At 49.3% G+C, this 14114-nt stretch overlaps 1 protein-coding gene across 1 annotated transcript in view; it reads right to left on the minus strand.

The window, feature by feature from the left end:
- Positions 1 to 14114, minus strand: part of BIN1 (bridging integrator 1) — an 82794-nt gene that overhangs the window by 13269 nt on the left and 55411 nt on the right. Inside the window, exons 3-9 of the mRNA XM_042780552.1 lie at positions 13364 to 13418; positions 13016 to 13110; positions 12481 to 12576; positions 11226 to 11333; positions 6097 to 6182; positions 5546 to 5621; positions 4374 to 4456 (exon numbers count right to left, since the gene is read on the minus strand). Coding sequence (XP_042636486.1) covers positions 4374 to 4456; positions 5546 to 5621; positions 6097 to 6182; positions 11226 to 11333; positions 12481 to 12576; positions 13016 to 13110; positions 13364 to 13418 — 599 coding nt within the window. The remainder of the gene's footprint in view (positions 1 to 4373; positions 4457 to 5545; positions 5622 to 6096; positions 6183 to 11225; positions 11334 to 12480; positions 12577 to 13015; positions 13111 to 13363; positions 13419 to 14114) is intronic.

Here is a 14114-nt window from a genome sequence, read left to right on the forward strand (position 1 = left end):
TGTGGATCATAATAAATAATGGATAACATTGGGAATTCTAGAATGGGAATTCTAGAACTCTTAATTGTGTTTATGTGGAACCTGTACATAGACCAAGAGGCAATCATTCTAAAAGAACAACTGGATATTGTATGGTTTAAAATCAGGAAAGGTGTATATCAGTGTTGCATCCTTTTACCATGCTTATTCAATCTGTATGCTGAGCAAATTTTGCTAGAAGCTGGACTATATGAAGATGAGCAAGACATCAGGATTGGAGGAAGTCTCATTAACAACCAGTGATATGCAAATGACACAACCTTGCTTGCTAAAAGTGAAGAGCACTAGAAACAGTTACTGATGAAGATCAAAGACTACAGCCTTCAGTAAGCATTATACCTCAACATAAAGAAAATAAAAATCCTCACAAGTGGACCAATAAGCAACATCATGATAAATGCAGAAAAGACTGAAGTTGTCAAGGATTCATTTTACTTAGATCCACAATCAACACCCAAAGAAGCAATAGTCAAGAAGTCAAACAACATATGGCATTGGGTAAACCTGCTGCAAAAGACCGTTTTAAAGTGTTATAGAGCAAAGATGTCACTTTGAGAAATAAGGTAGCCCTGACCAAGCCATAGTATTTTCAGCTACACCCTACACATGCAAAAGCTGGACAAGGAATAAGGAAGACTGAAGAAGAACTGATGCCTTTGAATTTTGGTTTTGGCAAAGAATATTGAATATATCATGGACTGCCATAAGAATGAACAAATATCTTGGAGGAAGTACAGCCAGAATGCTCCTTAGAAGCAAGGATGGTAAGATTTCACCTCTGGTACTTTGGTCATGTTATTAGGAGGGACCAGTCCCTGGAGAAAGACATCATGCTTGGTAAAAAGGAGGAAGACCTGCAATGAGATGGATTGACACACTGAGTACAATAATGGGGTAAAACATACCAACAATTGTGAGCATGGTGCAAAACAGGGCAGTATTTCATTCTGTTGCACTTAGGGTTGTTATGAGTCAGAAACTTAACAGCACCTAACAACATCAAAGATGTGCAAGTGTTTACATGTGTGTACATATTTACTGAGTATGTGTCTATGTATGAAAGTATCTACACATGTGTAAAGTATGCACCTCATGTTCTCATATGTGAAGATGCATGTACTGATGTGCATCCCCATGTGTGAAGTTATGTGTCCCACGTGTACATGTGTGAAATTATGTGCATATGTATGTTGAGTATGTGCCCAACGTATCCATATGTAAAGTCAAGTGTATGTGTGTGGTTATCTGCCTCATGTACCCTGTGTGACATTGTATATACAAGTGTGTGTTGACAGTGTGTGCTCATATGTGAAATTATGTGTATGTGTGTGGGTATGAACCCCATGTATCCATATTTGGAGTTATATGCACACGTGTATTGATAATGTGCCTGTGTGTCCACATGTGAAGCTGTGTGTTTGTATGAATGAGTAGGGGTAAAATAGTGTGAGACTCCACACATCCCCAGCAAGGTCCTGCCTTGGAGATGGTGGCAGCACATGACAGAACATAGAGCTGGTTGCCTGAGGGCCCCACGGACTTAGGGAAGGTTCCTGGGAACCACAATCAAAGGCTAGCCAGCCTCCTCACAGGGCCCAAATGGGCTGCACCAGAATCCAGACATCCTAGAGGGCAATGAGTTCTATAATACACCTCATACAATTTCCCCTGATCAGGACATGTCCCACACCACAGCATGATCCAGTGCAGGCTGGCCTCCACCCACCTTTGCTACTCACACATGGAATCTCCTTGCTCCCAGTATGTCTATTCTCCACACCTTTGCTCCCACAGCCTTTACTTCCTCCACCTCCCTGTGCCTCTCTATCTACTTTCCCTTCTGAAAAGCTGGGGCCTCCCAAAAGCCACCATAGCTTAGTGCCTTCCAGAGTGGAGGGGCAACAGCTAGGGATCAAATGGGAAAGTACCCTACACTTCATACTGCTCAGTAACAAAAACAAGATCCAGAGGTGTGCATGTCAGGCACTTCTGTGTAAAGAGAAAGACAAGCTCTCCGTACTTGCAAAAAGAAGTCCCAGAACAGTGCTGTCCAACAGAGTAGCCACTAGCCACAGATGGCTTTTTACATTTAAATTAAATTAAAAATTCAGCTCCTCAGTCACACTAACCACATATTAAGTGCTCAATATCTACCTGTGGCTACAAGCTACCATGTGGGACAGTGCAGGTATAGAAGGATACCAAAGAAACCAGTAATAAGGATACCAGTTGTGATGGGTGGGGATTAGTTGGATGGGACAGACATGGGAGGCAAATCACTATGTTCCTGTTTGTCTTTTATGAATGTGTGTTTAATGGGAATTTGTATATGTGTGTGTATACACATATATATGCACACATATGTATGCATATATACACACAAATTTACACATAATACACACACATACAACTTTTAATAACAACACTGCTGCAGTATCCCTTTCCCTGGGCCCTTCCCAGGCCTCCTTCCTCACTACATTGTATAACTGTAAATGCCACTCCTGGTCCCAGCTTGCTAAACACACATTGGGCACAAAAGGTATTTGTTAACTTGAACTGGTCACTCAAACTGTATCCTCCTGCTGCCTCACTCCACCCAGCAGTCCCCAATCCTACCCATCCCCCAGCACACACTTCACACACAGCCCAGTCCTGGCACTACAGCCTTGCTGGCCACCCTCCTATGTGGCCCTGTCCAGAGCAACCCTACACACAAGGCAGTTGCGGGTTAGTAGCACCCTTAGGGCAGGGGACCAGGCACATGCACAGAGGCCTGCTGGGCCATTTACGATATAGCACTCACTGCTGGTACCTGTTCTTCTTCCTGCGCAGCCTGGAGAACAGTTTAGTTTTCTTTCTGTGGGATGGATGGGGCATGGAGGCCTTCATCATGGGGAAATGTCAGATATGGGCTAGGCTGTCCCCATCCCCAACCAGTAAATCCTCAGCTCAGAGGAGGGCAAAGGGGCAAATCCTCCACAACCATGAGAGGCCGTGAAGAGGCCTGGCCTGTTTGGGAGCGTGCAAATGCTGCTCAACTAGAGGTGCCCTCAGGTGGTACTGACAGAAGAATAGAAAGAAGAGAGTACTTCTCAAGTCAGGGCCAGGCTCAGGAAAGCAGATCCTATGGTCCCAACCCATAGGTGCTTCAGTGGCCATGTGCCAGGAAGCCATGGGGGTAAGCCACCAGTAGGGGACCTGGGAGAGGAGAAAGCAAGGTGCAAGCTGGCTGTGCACCTAGCACCCAACCCCAGCCCCAGATTCACTTCCACTGCTTTTCTCAGACCCCAGATGCTTTTCCAGGACACCCTGGATGCAAGAAGCTGCCCAGAGACAGGATCAGAACTCCCAGCAGTTCTCCCAACTGTCTGTACTGCTAGAATAGCTGCTGTTCAACATCCTCTTCACTGGTCTGGAAATACCCACCATTACTCAGGCTAGGTAGGTGGACTGCAAAGGGACAGGACCCCTACTAGCACTGACCTGGAAGCCCATTCCCTGGCACTCTGACAGTCATAGGATACTTTAAAGGCCCCTCTCTCAGTCACATATTTTGTTTTTAGGGGAAGAAGAGTGACAGTTAACATTCACCAAATGCCTTCTTAGTCCTAGTCAATAGCCCCAACCACCCCAAGAATTAGATATAGTAATTTGATTTACATGTAAAAAAAAGCCAAGTCCATTGATGGTCTTCACACACTGGTGGAACATGCACACATGGGAACACAGACAGACATGGACGCACACACATACACACACACAGGTATGCACATACACATACACAGCCAGAAAGGAAAGGACATCTAGACCCTGCTATTGTTCCCCATGCCCCACAGCCAGAGAGGAGTAAGGCATCCCCCTCCTAATCAGGGTTTCCCTTCAGGAATAGGAATCTCCTCTGTGGCTGAGCTGGGGCTGTGAGACAGGAACAAGAGAGCCTTTGCAGGGTGGGGAATACCACCATCAAGGGACCTGGGCTTTGAAATGATAGCTTACTTTCCAGAAGGTTCCACACCTGTGAGCACCTCCCACCTGCAGAGCTGAGCAGGAATTTCTATCCTACCTTTGCTGCTTCTGCTCCACCAGTGAGGATATAAAGACCATAGGCCCAGGTGACCCGCAGAGATGCCCCAGGGAAAGAACCTCCCACAGTGGAGCACAGCTGAGGACCAGGGATGTAGAACAGTGGCCACCCTCACCTGCTTCCCTAAGCAAAGGGAAGCCAGCCAAAAAGCTCCCCAGACTCCTAGCGCTTGTCCACTCAGGAACAAGGCCTGCCCAGCCTAGTTATTTTGCATGAGCTACCAGACCACATTTTCCCCATGCCCACCCACCTGGGCTGAGCCTTGACTGTGAAGGTGTTGCTCCCATGCTGCTTCTCCAGGCTGACCAGCACATCATTGAGGTTCTGGTTGAGCTGCAGAGAGTGACAGCAGGAGGTCAGAGGTATGCAGGGTCACGAACTGCCTCACATCCCCAGTAATATTTATGCTTCTTCCCTAACAGATCCTCCCTGAGCCCCTGCCCCACCAGGAACAAGCTCTTCTTTCCCATCAGTACTGTTGGGAATAGCACCCAAAACACACATACTCACAGGGAAAAACACAGCAAAGTAGGCTATTACTAATGGCTTTTATTTTGGGAGATGACCTTTTCCCTTTTTCTACTTGTAGTGATTTCCTAAATGCTACCTAAAGTTTATACTGTCTTTGAATTAAAAATGAAATAATGTTTTCATAGAATAATAGTTGCTTTATAAAAATGCTTTCATGTCACACAACAAATGCCAGTAATTTCATCCAAAGCATAATCAAAAGAGCAGGGCTTATCCCATGCACATGTTGTTGTTGTTGTTATGTGCCGTTGAGTCAAACCCGACTCATAGCGACCGCTCCTTGGGTTTCCGAGGCAGTATCACTACGGAAGTAGGATTGCCCAACCTTCCTTCTGAGGAGTGGCTGGTGGGTTTGAACCGCCGGCCATCTGGTTAGCAGGCAAGTGTCTTAGCCACTGTGCTACCAGAGCTCCCACCCATGCACATAATGACTCTCATTACAAAGATATTTCCCTCTTTGTCTTAGCCAGTAAGAACGTCAGAGCTGAATTTCCTCCCATTTATTAACACTATGTAGCGTATATTCCCATGGACTAACTGGTGGCATAGTGCCTTAGACATTTGACTGCTAACTAGAAGGCTAGTGGTTCAAACCCACCAGCCCCTCCTTGGAAGGAAGGTTGGGAACCTACTTCTGTAGTGATACCACCTCAGAAACCCAAGGAGGGATCGCTGTGAGTCACATCTGACTCTACCGCAGTGAGTTTGAGTTTTGAACTTTTCATAAATATTTCCTTCCTGTAATACCTGTTTGTTTCTTAAAAGGTCCATAAGTTATCTCAGATCTTAAAAGGGATGGAGGAAAGGTAGGAAACAAAGGAAGGCCAAAAAAGCAGGAAACCACACAGAGGGCGGTGAGTCAGGAGAGATTTCAAGCTGGCCAGGGCCTACCTTACTCATCTCCTTATGGAAGTTTTCCTCCAGGCCTGCAATGCTCTGAAATGTGTTGACATAGAAACCTACACGGCTACAGGGGAGAGGAGGGAAAAGGGCAAGGTGAATACACAGGCCAGCCAGGCCCACTCCTGAGAGCCATGCAGCCAGCTCAGAGGCACCTTCACAAGTGACCTCCCACTCCCACTCCCCACCCCCCAGGGGCATCATGCAGCAGGCACAGAGGATCACTTTGACTTCTTGTGGTCTCTCCCTCATGCACCCACCCAGGAGATCCACATGGCCAGCTCAGAGGGGCACCTTCATCACATAGGGCTGCCCACTCACATACTTGCCAGAAGTCATGCGGCCAGGTCAGGGGCAATTCACTACACTCACATTCACCCTTACACACAGACACACCTGAGACACTCAGATGCTGAGGAGCACAGGGTTGTGTAGATGTGCACAGACAAGCAGGCAAATGCACAGAGAAACAGGCAGGCACTCTGGGCCTGCCTCTCACCCAGCCATGATGAACACCAGGAGCTTCCCTCCTTTGCCCTCACCTATTCCACAGGGATGGCAGTTCCTCCTGCAGGTCCACATTCATCTCCTCAAACACCTTCTGGGCTTTGATGAGCTCCTCCTCGGCCTGGAGGCAGGGTAGGTCATTCCCCTCTGCAGGGCCTTTGTCCCAGCCAGCCCAGCCCAGTCCTCCCCCAAGGCCTCTACCTTCACTCACTTCAGCTCTCTAGGACCAGGAATCTGGTGTAGACAGAGGCTGAAGTGAATGTGGACAGCCAGGCTCACCTCCCACCCCAGCCCCCCCAAAGCCCTACAACTAATCCCTTGGGGCCTTCTCTGGGAAGAGAAGGCCGAGGTAGGTTAGGAGGGAGGTACTGAGCAAGAAGAGTATGTTGAAAAGTGTTGTGGACAAAGGTCCAGACCCATCTGTGGGGTAACCTGCCACTTACACTTGGCTTTCTCTCAGGCTCTGTCACCCAGCTCCCTGAAATATTCCTCCTCCTTTCCTAGCCAGCTCCTACTTGGTCTCAGCCACAGCCTACACTTTATTTCCTTGGAAGAGCCTTTCCTATCAACCACCCCTCCTCCCAGCCCCCACCCTTACACCTAGGGCCTCCTCTCTCCCTGTCTTCCAGACAGAGGCCAGAGTCAGCAACTCAGGTCCATCTAGGAAAGGCAGTGGAGAAGTAGGGACAGAGGCCTGTGATGGAGGTCTGGGCTGCTAGAGAGAGTGCCTATGAACACTTCTAACACCTTCTGTGGCATGAGACAGGTCTCCCCCAGGCCTAGGCCTGCATGCTCCCCTCCTGCTCACACCCAACCAGGCCATGGGGCCAAGGCCATCAATGCAGAGTCAGGAGCATGGGATGGTGGGCAACAGGTACCCTACAAGGGGCTGAACACAGATCAAGGCTCTGCTAGCTCAACTCTAGAGGGCAGGAAATGCTGACTTAGGGAGATGACCTGGTCTCAGGGTCTGAGTCACAGCTCAGGAATATGCTAGGCCTAAGGGAAGAAAAGTTCCCACCACCAGCCTCAGCCTAATGTTCTCAGGCCAGGGCAGAACCACCTTCTGACAAAGACAGCTAGCTGGCACAAATGCCTACTTTCACAAGAACATTTTTCCTCCTGGCCATCCACCTATTACATCTAATTCCAGGCCCCAGGACCAAGTCCCTTGGCCCCATATCCCAGGACAAAGCCCCATGGCCCCATGCTCCAGGACCCCATTTGGGCTGTGGTGACCATAGTGGTGGGATTGGAGGAGAGGCCATCACTATTCTACTACAATTACCCCCAGATGGCTAGAAATTGCCAGAATGAGCATGAATGAGCTCCTTCCCTAACTTTGTAGAACCTAATAAAAATATAGACTAGGGAGAAATATGTATACTTAAATACACATGACTCAGTCTCTTGGAATGGATTAGACCTGAGGGCCCCTGAGGAATCTTACCCTTCCCCAACACTAGATGGGGAGTTTTGACTCTTCCTGCTCCTCCTTAGACCCTGGTCAGGCCATTCTTGCCCTACTTCTCCGGGGGGAACTCCAGGATCTGACAAATGAGTGATTCCAACTGTGAAGACATATGCATCTCCCTGTGCTGCATGCTATCCTACACTTGATTACTCAGCATCTGGGAAATCCCTTTTCCTCCAGGAACCCACTTTGACCACCTACTCCTGGCAGAGCTGAGATCACCTCTCAGAAAGACTAGATCTCTGATGTATGCAGCTGCTGCCTCACAGACACTGTCCTAACTCCTCAAATGAATAATCCTGAGAATGGTGGTGACAATGGTGACAGCAGTTACTGGATCACCTATTTCTATGTGCCATAAGGTCACATGTCTCAGCAATGTGGCAAAGAGGGCGGGGTGGGGTGGGGTGGTAGCTTCACTTTAGAGTTCCTGGAAGTCAGGGCAGGTATCTTTTATTCCTCACATTCTAGCTATTTCCAGCAGTTGAGAGTGGCAAGGAGTGATGCCTGTCTATTGCAAGGGAGGCTTTGGCACACCTGTCGCTGCACTGCATGCTGAGGGCATGGTTAGCAAACCTGAAACTGGCCCACTTGCCCTCCTAGCTAGGGCTACAGGGTCTGGACAAGACTGTTAGGTTCCAGGAGGCTATGGCAAGTTTAGAGCAAGGCCAGATCCAGTGAGCATAGCCTCAAGAGGATGTACTGTCTCCCCAGAGTCAGATCAGACCTGCAGGGTACTCCAGGCACTGGGAGGCTGAGCTCCCAGGTGGTTGGGTGCCCATGGGTTAACCCCAAATGCTTTATATGTACCAGTGAGGCATGAGGCAAGAGCAGGGCCTTGAGAAAGAGATGCTCAAATGAAAACAGAGTCCAAATGGGACAGTCAACTTGGCAGAAAGGCAAAACATCTGCAGCCACCATGCAGGGTGGTAAGGTCCAACTGAGACTCTCTTGCTGCTCCAACTAGGGTAGGGCAAGTGGCCCTCCAGCAGGGTGCCATTCCAAGGAGCCTAAAAGCAGGCCCCACAGACTCTCAGGGGCTGCTCCAACTCACCAAAGGACAGTTACCAAGATTCCTGTCAAACTTGTTATAAGAAGAAAAAATATGCAAAAATTCTGACTTGGGCTTAGTAGCCCCATTCCCTCTCCAGCTATAAAACCAAACTTTGGAAGTGGGAGAACAATGTGAAACAAAACTCAAAATCACAAAAAAAAAAAAAGGGGGGGGGGGACCAGTTTTGCTGGTCTGATAGAGCCTGGTGGAACCGTTCAGACTATGGCCTCTAGCTGCCCTTCAGGTCTAGAATTGAACCCACTCCTGTGGCTTCCAGCCAAACAAAAGACAGGCACATGAGCTGAACATTTACATTAGGCAGATACACCCCTTGGAGAGATCATGGGAGAATAGAAAGGCTGTGTATGCACAGGGAGACAGCTCAGGGCAAGGGAAGGACACAGGGAAGAGTTAACTATGGGAAGGAAGTAGGAGGGGAGCAGTTGCATTGTGGGAAATTCCAGTCAATGTCATGAGACAAAGTGAACTGCTGTATGGAAGATGAATTTGCTCTGTAAACTTTCACCCAACTAAAAAAAAAAAAAAAATTAAAAAAAAATCTGGAACTGGGAGACACTCTTCCTTCACCTGAGGCAGAGGACTTGGGACTATCAAAGAACGCTCCATAGGCCAATTCCCCCTGACCAGGGTCACCCCACACTCAGGGTGAAGCTCAGGGCCTCCAAAGTCAGCCCACAGCCTTGGCCTAGAAGAAATCAGGCAGCAGGTCAGGTAATAAATTTGGCTGCAAGCCTATACATATCCCAGAGCTCTCTATACTCAGTATGTGTGGCTTAAAGATGATTAAATTGACCGGCAGTCTGCAAAAGAGAGAGGCAAAGAAACCCACCATGCCCATCTGGCTATCCCTCCCCACCTGGGATAGGAAGGATGCCCAAGTCAGTCAGAATATGTCTCTGCTGAACTGAAACCTGAGTCAGTGTCACTGGAGAGAAAAAAACACCAGTTCCATTGCTTCCTGGGGCCCTGTGCCCAACAGTCCTGCCAGACTATGCTTCATGGGTAGGGGCCTGAGAAAAGCAGAATAGACAGAGGGATAGCACTACACAGGAGTTTTGACAAAGCACTGCCTCCAGGAAGCCCTCCCAGACTACAGAGTCCTTGTTCTCCAAGAACTTCTGGAGAGGTTTCCCCAGGTCTCAGCATCCCAACAAGAATGAAGGACTTTTTGATCTTCCCCACCCAAGGAAGTCCACAGATTCTGGGTCCCCTGAAAGTATGTCCAATTGTGGCAGGGCCCAGGCACTAGAAAAAAACCTCAGGGTTTTGAGTCAGTTGAGCCCCAACCTTGGCACTAACCAGTTCTGTGACTTGAGCAAGAGACTTGGCCCCTCCTGGGCTAGCAGGTCTTATGTGGAAATTCAGTATAATTGGAGTTCTTATGAGGCTGTGGGACAACTCACATCAGGGCAGGAAACTTGTTGCTATCCTGCCCCTACCCTGAAGAGTCTTTATAGAAGACAGGGGACTCATAGCCATCCTATTTAAATCTCATGGAGGAATCTCGTGACTACCACCAAAAAAGGCACTGAGCAGACAGACCCCAAACCCCCTCTTCATGTCAGCCAGAGCACCTCAGCTTCTATCTGTCTTAGACATTTGCCTGCAGGCAGAGGCTGCTGGGCTGCCATTTAGCAGCTGGAAGCCCCAAGGCCCAGGTTCAGATCTAGCCCAGCCACCTAGCCCAGGAAAGGGGCTGACCCCTCCTCCAGGCCATGGAGGGGAAGACAGACAGGACAATAGACCTGAAGGTGCCAGCACATGCGAGGTTAGAAGCCAGTGTCACCTGATTTCGGAGCAGGTTAGTTTGAGCTACGAGATGAGCCTGCAGTTTGCCTTGGCACCACTGGGGGGCAGCTTTCTCAAGCAGCGAGACAGGCTGAGAGCGGGTGGGAGGGAGGTCAAGGCAAAGGAGGGTAGAGAGAAAGGAGAGGAAGAGGGGGAGAGAAAAACAGAGACACAGATATTAAACATGAAATCCAAACACCCCAGTGCAGCGACAGACAAGCAAGACACCTCCCTGTTAGGTGACCTAGGAGGCCAAGAGAATTAATGGGGAGCCCACGGGGTGGGGTGGGGAAGCATGGTGAACTCCAACTGCAAAGGCAAAATGTGAGAAACATTAGTAAAGTAGAGGGACTCAGCAAGCATGGTCCTGCCCCAGAGTGATACAGGGTGATTCCAGGTGAAACAGGGTCACATTGGATATCCCTGACAGAATTCTACTCAGACCACACTAGGAAGAGTGGATACCATTCAAATGAAACCCAAGGCAGGCCTGTGCTCATTCTGGAACATGGCGTCAGAGTGGGCAGAGGAGCCAGTGAGGTCAGAAGGTAATACACATGTGGGCCCTTTCATTCTCCCACCCTGGGCCTCAGCACCACCTCAGCCCCCATATCCACACTGGCACTTCCCCTCCCAGGCTCTGCAACCTTGAACTAGTAATCCTGTCTCTGTCAATGGGGCTGATGACTTCTGCAGGCCTATGGCCCAGGGAACAGGATAATTAGATGTGTAAACTGAATTGGGCATATAAAGTAGAGTGGGACAATTTGCCCTTATCCCTGGCTTCCTGGACTCTACTCTCCCCCTGCCCAAACCTTCCACCTTACCTTAGCAATTTTGGCTTCATCCTTCTTTTTGGCAGTTTGAAGGGACTCATAATGGTGCCGGGCACTGTCATAGTCCACTAGCTTCCGGCCCCTCTTGGCAATGCGTGACTAGGGGAATAGATAGGGTGGGGACTGAATAGGTCCTAGGACCCATGCTGATTCCAGGCTGGATGCAAAGAAACTTGGTCATGGCAAATGGAAAACAGCTGAATCCAGATGGTTCAGAGCAGTAGGACCTTGGGGCTCAAAATTCCCTTCTGATACATGTGTGAGCCCCTGTTGCATGAACCCTTCATGGTTAGGAGCTCACCCCAAGAAATCAAACCATTTGCATAGGACATTAACTGATTTATCAGTACCATCAGCCAGTACTATGTGTAATTAGCCTCTCTCCACTTGCCCTCAATGCCTGAAAGATGCCCCTTGTACCCATTCTCTCATTGTCATCCCCACAAGCACCTCAGCCTCCCCACTGAGTATCTTCATGGTTAGGCCCTGGGGTCAGTATGGGGCACAGCCTTGCTTAGGGGACCTGACACAGGCCCAGCACAATGGTCACCCTCTGGCTCCAGACCTCGCTGTTCTGAGATGCAGTCTCTGGAGCCTCACTTGCCTGGTGGAGGCACAGTACACTGATAATTCCTGCAAGTATCTGGGCCCCAAACAGCAGGGGCAATTGGCTCTCGGAACCCACAACCCACACAAGTACACCAGAGACACACACAACCAGTTAAAAGACGACATACACAGATCATATGTACACCCTCCCCAAGACATGTAGCACAAGCCCAGGGGGCATTTGGGCACACACACACTCACACCTGACACCTGTCAAACAACCAGTCATCCCACAACACCACCACACACATACACATACCACACACATACACACCATTCACATACATATACACATCACACACCATACACACCCATTATGCACACACATATATGTACAAAGATATACACACACACACACACACCACGGTGTCCCCTCCCGCAGACCTGAGGCCCAAAAGGACAGAGTGTGAAACTCCCAAAACAGGTCATAGGTATCAGGGCAAGGAGGGCATGCCTCAGAGAGTATGGTTTCTAGGAGGAATGAAATGCCAGCCCAGCAAAGGTGCCTGTTTTCAGGTCAGTTACCTCTGTCCCGGGCCCACCCCTGGCTGTACTCCTTGGTCTTTCTTTTCATTTCCAGTTCCCTTAACAATGCTGCAGGCCAGAAGCAGGGTCATAGCAAAGAGGGGTCTCTCACCTTGATGTCAGGGAACTGGCCCAAGTATGTGTCCATGGTCAGCAGTGCCTGGTCCACCAGCTTCTGGTGGTAATCCATCCAGAGCAGGTCATTATTCTGAAAGAGCCAAGAACAGTGAGCATGCCCCCCTGGGAAGCCTCCATTTCTAGGGGCCTGGAAGCAGAGTTGAGTTGAGATCTGGGGTCAGCCCCAGCCCATCACTTTGCAGCTCTATGGTTTCTCAGAGCCTCTGTTTGTTCCCCAATAAAATGGGGTAACAATTCCTGTCTCATGACTTCCCATGCATGACTGTGAGGATCTGATCAGCCCAGGTCTGATGGGGGCTTTGCAAGTCATGAGACACAATACACAGAAAAGGAACATCACAGCACATTATGCCCTCCAATTAATCCTCACAACAGCCCAGCTCAGTGTCCAGGCTTCACATGAGAAGCACCCTCAGCGAGGGGCAGTGACTTGCAGGGAGTACAGGAGTGGGAGAGGGAGAACCCAGAAAGATCTCTGTGAAGAGGTAGAGACTGCTGCCCACACACACCTCAGCGATTTTGTTTGCCTCATCCCTACCAGGCCAGCTGGGCTCATACACCTCCTGCAGACACTCGTTCAGCTTCTTGGAGGCCTCGTGCATGGCTGTAGGCAGAGAGAGGTCACACTGTAGCTAGGGCTATGGGGTATGGGATGGGGAGCTACCTTTCCTCCATCTACCCCACTCCCAGCAGCCCAGGGAATTTGCAACCCTTGTTTTTCCAGCCCAGACCTGGCCCTACCACCTCATCTCAGGCCTGTAGCCTTCAGTTCTGAGTTGGGCAGGGCCCCTCACTATACTCTACCCTGCAGGGGAGGGGGAAGGCCCCCAGGCTAGATCTGCTCCAGAACCCCTTACCTTTAACAGAGGCCAGGTAGGTACGGAGGTCCTTCTGTAGTCGGGTTCCCTCAGTCTGCAAAAGGAAAGGGGAGGACACAGTCCTCCAGAGACACACACAACCAGGGCTGCTCATCCCACCCCAGATCCCACCCTTTTATTCTCCCAGGGAAAAGCTAGGTTGCTCTCCTGACAGCTCCTTGAGTTGGCAGTCTTCCTCTTCCTATCTGAAAGAGGGTGATGAAAAGGCACACCTTGTCAGGTCATTGGGGGATCAGAAAGATGAGCCATGTGAAAGAACATGGCTGGACAGAGAGAACATGGAGAACATAGCTTGCCCCTCTGCCAACAAACACGAGCTCAATGAACTCAAGCATGCTCTTGGCATGGAGCAGAGGACCGTAGACAAGAACTATCCCTGCCCAGGGGGTCTCCTATGGTTACTCATTCATTGTGGCTCCACAAGAAAATGCTATCTGCCTACTGAGCATACTGGATACTTCCATGTGGTAGCAGAGTGGTTGGGTGGGGAAGCTTTATGGTCAACACATGAAATGTGTAATTAAAAATTGGGGGGAGGGAAGTAAGAGAGGGGAAAAAAAAAAAAAAAACTAAGAGAAATTCCTTAAGTCTCCCACAGAGTAAAGTAAACCCTGGGCACACACAACCCTTATGAACATCAAAGTTTGAGGTCCTTTGATCTAAGCATCAGAGGAAGACACCACCTTACCTCCATTAGAATGGCAATGACCAAAAAAAAAAAAAAAAACCC

The sequence above is a fragment of the Orycteropus afer genome, unplaced genomic scaffold (assembly GCF_000298275.1).
Source record: "Orycteropus afer afer isolate SDZICR_OR568_19922 unplaced genomic scaffold, OryAfe1.0 scaffold00004, whole genome shotgun sequence".
Taxonomy (NCBI): domain Eukaryota; kingdom Metazoa; phylum Chordata; class Mammalia; order Tubulidentata; family Orycteropodidae; genus Orycteropus; species Orycteropus afer.